This window comes from Capra hircus, chromosome 20, assembly GCF_001704415.2.
Source record: "Capra hircus breed San Clemente chromosome 20, ASM170441v1, whole genome shotgun sequence".
Classification (NCBI taxonomy): Eukaryota; Metazoa; Chordata; class Mammalia; order Artiodactyla; family Bovidae; genus Capra; species Capra hircus.
This window is the reverse complement of record NC_030827.1, coordinates 42,019,690-42,031,573: the sequence shown is the minus strand read 5'-3', so window position 1 is coordinate 42,031,573 and position 11,884 is coordinate 42,019,690. Positions and strand designations below refer to the sequence as shown.

The 11,884-nt window shown below is 38.7% G+C and overlaps 1 protein-coding gene across 3 annotated transcripts in view; it reads right to left on the bottom strand.

The window, feature by feature from the left end:
* Nucleotides 1-11,884, bottom strand: part of DROSHA (drosha ribonuclease III) — a 123,120-nt gene that overhangs the window by 22,425 nt on the left and 88,811 nt on the right. For all 3 annotated transcript variants that reach the window (XM_018065630.1, XM_018065629.1, XM_018065628.1), the window contains 3 exons: nt 8,470-8,572; nt 5,978-6,048; nt 528-572 (listed from right to left, as the gene is read on the bottom strand). In XM_018065630.1, coding sequence (XP_017921119.1) covers nt 528-572; nt 5,978-6,048; nt 8,470-8,572 — 219 coding nt within the window. The remainder of the gene's footprint in view (nt 1-527; nt 573-5,977; nt 6,049-8,469; nt 8,573-11,884) is intronic.

Here is an 11,884-nt window from a genome sequence, read left to right as displayed (position 1 = left end):
TAAATTCCAAAATCTTGAATAAAGTCATTATACTCTACTAAAATTTTAATTTACAATGTTTTATGCAATTGAAGTCAAATCTCTGAATTTCAAAGATACAAATTAGGTTGCAATTTAGCAATGTTAATTTAGTATTTGTTCTACTTTGTAATAAGCCCAGACCTGCTTCCATATTATTTCCCCTATAATAGCAGGCATGTAGACACACTGGAGACAACACTGTCTTGAGTATCACTATTCTAGGGAAGAGAGGGGACCAAACCACAGCCACACAAGCAGCTCTTCCTGCCTTTCGAGCGATGGCAACTCCCAGTGCTTCGCCCACCTCACCCCAGACCACAAAAACACAATGCATGGCCTCGTTTTAGTATTTGTTCCAAAGTTCTCCAGTCTGATACCCCAGCTTAAAGTCATAATGCCACTGAAGGGAATCAAAGGATAAAAGCAGAAGGGGACAAAAGGCAAAGTGAAGCATCGTGAGTACCTGGAGTTACAAAGCTCACTGCAGACAGGAAGGTCACACTTACCTGGAGTGGGTGGAGAGGATAATTGAGCCAGACTTCGCGCAGGTCCTGGAAAATGGAGTGATGCCTTTAATGCTCGAGGGAGTCATTTAACACACTCTAGAGTACTAAATAAAATGCCATTATGTGAAATACTGAACTATTTCAGATGCTGACTCCACTTATTGCAAATTCGATAGTGCTGGCAAATGAATTTTTTAAAAGTGTTTTCACCACTCCAACTGCCTGTAGTGACTCTAATTAGCCTATTAGGCTGGGGAGGAAAAGAGCCACCCCCGCCCCCAGGAGTCAACAACACCTTTTAAAACTAAGTTACACATTCGCTTAACCTAATACAGTGAATTAAGCTGCTGTTTTAATTATATTTTTTAGTTTACCATTCCCCAGAAATGTTCATCGGCTGTGCCTTTTGGAATTAAAACTCATCTCGAATGGTCCTTTACTTGGGCACTAATTCATTATCATCGAGTAACTTTAATATGGGAGTGGAGAACACCCATATCTAGTTCCTAAACTCTTAGATTTGTGAGACCACACTTTTACTGTGGGTCACTACAAATGTATACTTGAAATAAGAGAATAAATAAAAGCATTAATTTTGTAGAAAATCCTAATACACTATTTTACTCAGTGAGTTAAATCCAGAGGCATTTATAATAGACCTTCCTCAGGATTAAAGTGTTTTTCCTTCAGTTTTAGACTCTAGGGAGCCTCTAACTGAATCTCCTTTTGGGCCTCAACAACTGGTTTTTGAGATAAATGACAAAACTTTTTAAAGAAAAAAAAATTTTTTTTTTAATTTTTGGAGAGGAAAAGGCATAGTAAAATGTATTATGATGTGATACAGATGATGACAAAGGGAAATAAAAATACCTGATAATTTTGTACATCTTGCATATTAAAATATGTCTAGGTTTTGTTTTTGGTATTTTATTTTTGCAAATTTGTAAGTTTAAATATCAAACTGTTCTTTTAAAGCTTTTAAAGAACTTCTCTTAACCAATTCAACAACCTTTCCCTGGAATTCTCTGTAGCATAAATTACACTGAATGTCACTCCCTTCCTGTGACTTTCTCAAGTTCTCTCACTGCTCTTTCTCCCCCTGCTATACCTGAAACGGACATGCACTCAACTTCCACCAAGAGCCTGACCTACCCACCACCTGTTCCTCTGGAGTGCCCGCCGCCCCCACTGCTTTAGCTGCTGCCTGTTTAAATCATCTGCTCACCTCTGCTGCAGTTCTCATCCAAGCTACACATCCGTAGCTCTAAGCGCCTTAATTGGCGTCTTTTACCTCATATCCAAATGACCAAATCATCACTTTTTACCTTCAACTAGGGATAATGGTGTTCGGAGAAGGCAATGGCACCCCACTCCAGTACTCCTGCCTGGAAAATCCTATGGATGGAGGAGCCTGGTAGGCTGCAGTCCATGGGGTCGCTATGAGTCGGATACAACTGAGTGACTTCACTTTCACTTTTCACCTTCATGCATTGGAGAAGGAAATGGCAACCCACTCCAGTGTTCCTGCCTGGAGAATCCCAGGGACGGGGGAGCCTGGTGGGCTGCCATCTATGGGGTCGCACAGAGTCAGACACGACTGAAGCGACTTAGCAGCAGCAGGGACGATGGTGTCAGGAAAAGCTGTAGGCTGAGGAGACAGGCTGCCTGATTCAACCCTGATTCCTGTTGGCCGGTTTCTTTACATCCCTTAAGCTGACCTTTCCTCAAGCGGTCGACAAAGATAATCAAGTACCTACTTCAGAGTGTTCTCTGATGCCTCGATGAGCAATGTACTCAAAGCACTGAATCTAGTGGGGCACGCAGGAAACGCCAACATTAACAACAAGGACATCAACAATGACGATAAACAAGTATCTCTTCGGACCAACTCCAATCTCCAAAGCAGAAGATTCTCAAGGACTTCGAGATTCATTTATCTCCTTTCTCCTATGTCTTTTTCACTCAAAAACACTGACTTCTCCTCTGATGTCTGCTGCCACCCATCTTGTCATAGCTTTAAAACCTCACAACTAGCCGGTTTCAATGGCATCCGTTTCCCTGATTGCACCCTGCACTGAGCGAGATACACTTTGCCGCACCCTGGTGTCAGAGAAATGGAACAGACCTTGCTGGGTTCCCAGCTCTACTTTCTGTTAGCCCAGGGACCTCGGAGAAAGCCTCTACCTTTAGTTTGCTCTTCTGGAAAATGTTCATCGACTGTTGGGACATTAGTTCATGCAGCATGTTTTTACTGAACATCTGTTAGGTATCAGCTAAGTAAGACATTGAATAAGACACTAGCTCTCTCCTCAAAGGAGCCTACTGGGGAAGAATAAGGGTAAATGAGTACAATTTAATAAACTATGACAAGTTCTATAATGGTGATGTATATGTTCCAAGTGCTGAGAAGACTCTGCCTGGGGTGTCAGGTTAAGTTTCTAAGAGGAGGGGACTCTTCAGCTAAATTTTGAAGAACACAAGGAATTCTGTACAGCAGGGGGAAGTGATCAGAAGCAGGGCATGGTACATACTCAAAGTGCACACACACAAAAGCATAGTTCTTAATCAGCAGAACACCAAGAATTTTAGGGCAGCAAAAAACATGACACCGCAATAATGGCTATCTGTCATTATACATATACATGTGTGTGAGCCTGCAGCATGTACAAAACCAAGAGTAAACCCTCATGTAAACTATGGACTTGGGGTGATTATGATGTGTCAATGTAGATTCATCTATTGTACCAAATGTATCACTCTGGTTGGGGCCATTGAGAGTGGAGGAGGCTGGGCATGTGTTGGGAGAGGGACTATATAGGAAATTTCAGAACCTTCCTCTCAATGTTTCCATAAATCTAAAAAATACTCTGGGAGTTAGTGATGGACAGGGAGGCCTGGCGTGCTGCGATTCATAGGGTCGCAAAGAGTCAGACACGTCTGAGTGACTGAACTGAACTGAAAAAAACTTTTTAATTTAAAAAATTTTAAAAAGTGATTTCTAGAATGGCACAAAGAGGGAGTGGAAAGAAAGCAGACTGAAAAAGTAGGTGGGAGTCAGATTATGGGAACTATGAAATGCTCTGTTGTGTAATACAGGCTTTGGCAGGCAATAAAGAACCCAAAGATTTTAAGCTGCAAAGACCATAATCGAATCTGTGCATGAAAAAGAAGACAACACTGCATGAATGATGGACTAGAGCAGTGGGGAACTACAACAGCTTAATTATATCAGGTGAGAGACGAGGAGGACAAATGTTAAAGCAACAGGACGGCCGAGGCTAGGGGCCAAATTGCCCGGGGTCTGTGACTGAATGAAGATGGGGAGAAAAAGCTTAAGGACAAAAGAAGACCCTGAGGTTTCTGGTTTACATCATAAACTAAGAGAAGGAGAAGTGTATTTGGGGGCTTAGGTGACGAATTCAAACACTAAACCTGTTGCGATGAAGTTCTGCGGAACACCCACATGAAGCTGCCCGAAGCCAGTCTGAAAAGACACTTTTTCCAGTTTCAGGAGCTCTGAAGAAAGGCCAGGGTCAGAGAAACCAGGACCCACGTGCAAAGACCAAAGGGGGTGTGCGAGGGGCAGTGGAAGACTAGCAAAGTTTATATAGGAATCGCTGTCTTTCTAAGAGGGTCACTGGATAGCTCAATGGAAACAACGGCTCTGAATGTACCAAGTAAGCTGGGTCACACAGACTTGAAAACACAGAACTGGCAGAATCCATCTGGGGCTGAAAGAGTAAAAAGCAGTCCAGGCTGATAAAGAATGACGACACAGAGAAAGCCAGCTTCCAAATCAACAGGACACAGTGCTTTCAAGGTCTTACAAAATCAGGAAAACCGTGGATGACCCTCTCTCGGAGGGGAACCGCTTTCCCACCAGGGCTGCCCTCTGACCTGCTTTGCTTTGCTGCGTCTGAGCCCTGTTCAATTTAACAAAAGAAAAGACACACTAAAACTAAGCTGAATGTCAGCTGCCCCACTGGTAAAATAATGTTCAGACTCTGCTTTTTCATTTGGTCTTTATTCAGTTCATTCCTTTAACAAATATTTACTAAACACTGCACATGCCAGCACTGAACCTGGTACTAGGAATCTAAGATAAGCCTGCTACGTAGACAAGTGGGAGAGAAGCGGTTTAAAGACAGAAAAGAATCTAAACAAAACTGAGGTTGTTAAGAACACCAGGTGAAAGCTGCCTTTACATCAGGAAGGAACAGAGTGGATGGGGGAGAGGGGTGGGAGGAGCTGGAGATGGGACAGGCTGAAGGCAAGAGGGGCTCACAGAGGCAAGACTGGAAGAGGAAATAAGCTAACGAGGTTGCTGAAATCGCCCACAAAAGATAAAAGGCCAGAACAAAGTTATTTTAAGATTTGAGAAAAAGACTTAAAATACATCTGTTACAGGTATAAATCAACATGCAGACTTGTTTATAGGTTGTAAGACAAAAATGGGGGACATGGAACAGCTGTGGATAATGTTCCCATCAGGAGGAAATTCACACATTTAAAATCATCACCTATCTCTATAAAAACAGGTAAAAGAATATCAAATCCTCAGATACGAACATCATCCAGGTCCCATTTTTCAAAACTATTCTTTTTTTTTTTTTTTAAAACTATCCTAAGGAATACAGTAATAACATCTGACAGCCACTTAAGTTGAAGGTTTCACAAAGGCTTAAAACACTGGCTTGCCATGTTCTTTATTGCTCCGTGAGGGCCATTTCATTCAATTAAAATGACATTTCAATTTGGAATACAGAGTTGCCTCTCCCTTTAAATGTTAAATTGACTTGTTTTGGTACAAAAAGAATCTAGTATGCTCTATTACATGCAGGATTAAAAAGGTAGCCCTGGCAATATTAATAGCTTAATACTTTAGTAACAACAGAAACTATTTTAGAATCTATCATTTTTCCTTAAACTATAATTTGCTTTTAAAAAAAGTACTTTCATACTCTTATTCATAGCTCTATCAGAAACTCCCTATGAACTGACTTTCTAAAATAAATATACATTTATCTAGTCTACATAATTTACATAAAAACAAATCATAAACAGAAAAGTCAAAAGACTATAGCTTCAACTAAGCCTGCATGGGGTAGGTACCCAATGATTGTAAAATATAAAATCATAATTAATTTTAAGATACTTTAAAATAAAGCAACGTCCTACCATATTTGTATTCATATTTAACTTACAAGTGACCATGAGGAAAGATGGGGTTTTGGATAGAGGATAAAGTCGTAGGGTAAATGTCCACAGATCTTAACCATCTGTGACAGAGTTGAATAAGCTATTTTTGAAGTGCTTGAAATCTTACTATCTAGGGTAGATTTGGGATTTTTGTTTCTCTTACATGCTCTTTAAAATACAAAGACTAATTGATATAAAATCCTCTATAATGATATATAACTGAGAAAAATCAAATGAGTCGAAATAAATACCGGATCATTAAAGAGTAAGCGTCCAAATAACTGCTTAGCTTCCTCCAGGCTTCCCTCCAAGTAAACAGCTCCTAGATAAAAGAAGAGAACGCCAAAAGGAAGGCTGCATTAATATTCAGAGAAAATTACATATCTCTATAAAAAGCAAAAAGGCAAGCCAAAACCCACTCATGGAAAAAATCGACCAGATCAGAAGCAATTGTTTTAAAGGTAGCATTTTCCCTCTTTTAACTACGCTTTGTGTTTTAAGTTAGACTGAAATACAAAATTCAATTTACCAAAATATAAACCTAATTTTGTAAGAAAAACATGCCAACTATGATCTATCATAAAGGATATGAGTATGAACCATTACTGAGGGAACTACACACAAATACTTGACTTTATGAAAATGTTGTTTCATTTTCTATATTTATAGTTTATATTTCAGGCCACAGACAAAATATGAGTACAGATAAATTAAGGATTCTGCCAATAAAATAGTAGGATAATCTTTACCTTTAATTAAAAATAATTCTTAAAAATTTTTTGAAATAATTAAGCACTGTATGCATATTTACCACTAATCATAACCAGTAAGTACTATAGTAACCTTTTAAGTGGGAATCAAATAACTCTGGAGTAGGGTGGTTCTTAAAATCATATTTTTTATATCTGTCTTCAGAAAGGTATTTTCCATGTAAAATAGAAACTTAGTCACCTGGGCTTTTGATGACTAAATACATTCATTATTTATCAATAGAAGTAGTAATAATGATAATAATTATAACTGTGATGATGATGATGATATTAGTAAAAGCAGGGGTTTGAGGGACCACTTATGCCCTAGGCCCTATGCAAAGAATTTTCACATTCTTACCTTCACCTTTAAGGACACCTCAGTAAGAGGATATTAGAAAAGATTTAGAGGTTTGGGGTCCACAGTAGGTGATCTGGGGAAGGGGTAAAAGAAATGGAACTTTGCCCTGGATTTGCTGCAGTTAGGATCAGATATTAAGGTTGTTACAACTCTGTGAGGTAAGTGATACTATCTCCATGTCATAGATGGGGAAACTAGGGTTCAAAGAGATTCAATAACCTGGCAAAGACACAGAACTGATAAATGACGCAAGAGGCACTGAACCATGTGTGCCTGGCTATGGAGCTAACTGTAACATACACTGTAAAAAATATGATGGGAAAAAAAATTACAGTGCAATCATTCCACATGACGAACCCTCTGAAAATAGACATATTTGTACAAAACAGACATAGCTGTGAAAAGACTATGGATAATTATTAAACATTCTCTTGCTAATCATCATCAGCATAAAACTATAATGGGAAGCTTTTATATTCATTTTCAAAGGAAGAGGGCAAAACTGGTAAGGAAGTACAGAGGCCTTTGAAAAATAAAATGTACTAAATCATCTACCTAAAAAAAAAAAAATCAAGGAATTGTCAATCTAACATTTCATTGTAAAGCATCCTTGCAATCATCAGCTAATTAACTCTTCATAACTTTCCTGTACAAACAGCTAATTATATTCTGGTTATAGTGAAAAAGAAAACTGAAGAAGTAAAGAGCCTGAGTTGTCTGCATTAGCCATGCTTTAAGTGAATAAACAATAGTTGTAGAGACTCAAGCCCTGGGATTTTAAAACATGCAGTGTCCTCAAGATGTTTAAAGCAGAAAATCCTGTAAAATAGCTTCAAATTTTATTTTTAGAAAAAGTATTAGGGCCTAACCAGCAACTTATTTATGTATGTGATCCTGAATCAAATCTGGCAAGTAATCCATCCTCCATCTAGTCAAGGCTATGGTTTTTCCAGTGGTCATGTATGATGTGAGAGTTGGACTGTGAAGAAAGCTGAGAGCCAAAGAATTGATGCTTTTGAACTGTGGTGTTGGAAAAGACTCTTGAGAGTCCCTTGGACTGTCCATTCTAAAGGAGATCAGTCCTGGGTGTTCTTTGGAAGGAATAGTGCTAAAGCTGAAACTCCAGTACTTTGGCCACCTCATGTGAAAAGTTGACTCATTGGAAAAGACTCTGATGCTGGGAGGGATTGGGGGCAGGAGGAAAAGGGGACGACAGAGGACGAGATGGCTGGATGGCATCACCGACTCGATGGACGTGAGTCTGAGTGAACTCCAGGAGATGGTGATGGACAGGGAGGCCTGGCGTGCTGCTATTCATGGGGTCGCAAAGAGTTGGACACGACTGAGCGACTGAACTGAACTGAACTGAATCCATCCTCGTATTAACTCACTTCAATTCAGTTCAGTATATACTAAGCATGTACATGACATGATACAAGAAATTCAAGAAAAGAAAGCATGACTGCTGCTCTGGAAGAACCACAATAACTACAATACAAGGAGGCGGGTATCATACTGAGGACCTCACATGCTTCGGGAAGAAGTAATTTTGTCCCAAGGCTTCACACTGAATTTTATGTGTTCTCCAGACATTTCAGACATGCAAAAAACTAGACTATAAAAGAGAAATTACCTATTAATGCTTCAAAACAATTAGCCATTGCATGCCGAAGGTCTGATTCTCTACAAAGGTCAGGTCCATGAGCATAAAGCATAAACCGATCCAGTTCAAGTTTCTACAAAATTCAGAATGACAAAAGTAAGAGAATATCAGCAAAATCATAACTGTTATAACTCAGCATCTCCTAGGGGGCACAGTTACAAATTAACTGGCCTTAGGTGAAAGCTTAATCTACCATTCTTTATGAGTCCATACATAAGGTTCAGCGCTGACCAACCTCACCTTTTCCCCAAGCAAGCTTCTATGAACTCTGATGATTCAAGTAGGTTCAGAATGGACCAAATCTGATCTGTCCAACTCCAAGTTCAGAAAAAGCATTAGCCTAAGTTTGGAATAAGACTCTATTACAAGGCCATGCCTTTGAGTTTACCCAGTATGTCTAGAGATACAAACTCAACCTGAAGTTAACCTTTTGGATTCCAAAGTTATATGATACTGATGGTCTTTGTACTGTATGAAAAATCAATAGATTTTTATGTGGTGGAGTAGATGGGGACTCTCAGAAGACTTAAACATGCCTTATTTCTCTATATCTTTTTTTTCATATTTAATAAGGGTTTGGATTTGGGGAGCCATATATTTTTGTACTTGTGTCCCTTTGTGAGGTTTCCACACTCATCCTTCTGAAGGCTCAGTAAGAATCTGAGCAATGGGTTGGAACTACCTTAAGTGCTCTGGGAATACTGTTTGTAATGGATTATATTTTCTTTTTCTATTTGGCCTCAGACAAGTTTAGAGACAGATTTATGGTCCAATTCTGGAAATTGTATAGGACTGATGAACATATCTGGGCACAATAACCTTACCTCTGGCTTTATTTTACTGTCTTACCCATATTTTCTCTTTGTTTTGAGTTCAGTCCCTACTTATTTCTTTTCCTATTGTATCATAAAGGACAAATCAAGTCCTTTTAGAACTAGACACAGTATAAATGGTTTTTACAAAACTCTTGAGATTGAATAAATGGAAATCATAATTCGTTCCATAAAAGGAAAAGGATATAAACATTGCATAAGCACACAATAAATCAGTTTCTATTACCATATAATTCGATTCAATAAATACCTACTAAGCAATAACATGCCACATAATACAGAACAAGTCACAAGTCAATGAACAACCTAGGACAACATGAATTTCATCAGCTCTCAGATAAAAGAGACTCAGATATTGTGTGTCTTGGTATGTGTGCTAAAAATAACCATAATCATTTACATTGAAAAAGAGACAATACAATAAAAACAGGGCATACATGCTATCAGTATTTTGGATTGCTAGGAATTCATGAGTATATTATAAACTCAAATGAGAGTTTTGACTACCACAAATACAAGAGCAGAAAGCACCTTTTTTTAAAAACTGATCCCCAAGTGCAAGAGTTTATGCTAGAATATGTAAATTTTGCTTGTTTCACAACTTCACTGGGAAAATCCAATTGCCTGCTATCTCTGGAGCCCTGCTTTGAGAGTAGACTGCAAGCCATTTTCATATTATAAACAAGTGTTCTGGAATGTTATGAATTTTCTAACTTCTCATAATCCTAGCTCTATATCCTTATTTTTTCATGAAGGCACTAGTGGAACTTTTAAAAAGGAGAGTGATGTTCCACTGTGCATGTGTTAAAATGGTCACTGTCTAGAGTGCTGACCTAGAGCTTTTATTAGCTTCTCAGAGTCAGCATGCCTCCTCCATCAAGTCTCTCCTCTCAAATGGTTAAGAACCACTGGTCTAGAGAGAAGGGCAAGGTTTACCACTGCCTTCTGCCGGAGCAGATGGGTGTTGAGTGCTATGGGTACGTCAGGGTGTGGGGTGGAGGAGGATTACACAGACATCCCTGAAGGGAAGAAATGGCCAATGGCCACCCCCGTTGTAACTCACGGCTCTATACAGCACCCACTGTGCTCTATTTTCATTTTCATTTCCCGCATTTTGAAAATATCCTCCCTACAATTGTTTGAAAAATAATCATGCAATTCCATTGCACCTGAAACTCTCAAGAAAACAACGGCAGGGAGAGGTGGGGGAGAGTGTGCCGACAATCTACTCACTAAAGGTATTTCCAACAGACGTTTACATGAGCTATCAGGAAGCATCTTGACAATTAAGTCAACTAAACACTGAAGCACTTGTGGAATTTCATTTATTGTGAGCCTGAAAACCAAGCTGGTTTTTCCTGAAGGCATCACTATTTATATTCTCAAATGCCACTGAAGCTGGGTCAAAGCCTACCACCACAGTTACGATGAGGATGTTATATAAAATACAGCAGTACACTCTTGCTAACACAAAAACCATGGGATAAAATTAACCGCATATTAAATGTAATTAATGCCTTGGCAAGATCAAATTAAAGAAGTCAGTTGTAAAACTGGAATGGGTTTTATCTAGTCTTTTCTACCAAATTCCAACATTTATATCAAAAATGAAGAAAAAAATAGAAATTACTTAAAAATCAAGGAAAACTCACAAAAGCTTTTACAACAGATCACTAATGTTCAGGAATTTAACAGCCACCATTGCCCCTATTACTGAATAAACCCACAGGCCTATAAAATGTAATTGATTGATAAATGTAATTTATAAGTGGCAGCAGCAATAAAAACAACTAACTCCTACTAATTTATTCATATGTTTATGTAACTACTATGAACAGGCATTGCACCAAGCACTTCATAAACGAATCATTAAAACTCAAATGGTAATCTCCTTAAATTCTCACAACCACCCTATGTGGTAGATGCTAACAGATCTCCATTCTACAGATGAGAAAGCTATGGCTTAGCAAAGAGAATATCAATTTGTCCATGGTCCCCCTGCTGGTTTCCTCAATTCCCAAACAAGCACCAGGGTCCTATCCGTTAGGATTTATGATAACAAGACACTGCAGAGAGACAGGAAGATCAAATGAGGCAACATAAGCAACATGCCTACCACGAATCTAAATCAAGGAAAGGTTCTGTCAGTCACTCGGCAAAGTCAATGTGGCTGGCTAAACAGCCTAAAACCAAAATCTTAATTAATAGGACTTGTGATTTGGGGGGATTCTCAAAGATCTGTAAAGTATCCCCCATGGATACAAATGGCCTGGAGTATTCTATTCAAAGCTATAATTCTGTCTGTTAAAATAAATTAAAAACAAATGTAATTCAGAAATATTACACAGAGGGAAAATATGAAATCTTTCATTTCTTTTGCTCTGTTCTCATGTTCCTTTTCCCCAAATGTTTAACTCTGTTCATGTACGTCTGTCAATTTTTTCTTCTGTTATCAAGACGCCTCACTGCGGAGTTCATTAGCTGCTGGTGAAACTCACTAAGGTAACAGGACTGATAAGGGTGAGTCCTTAAAACCCAAACAAACAAAAAAT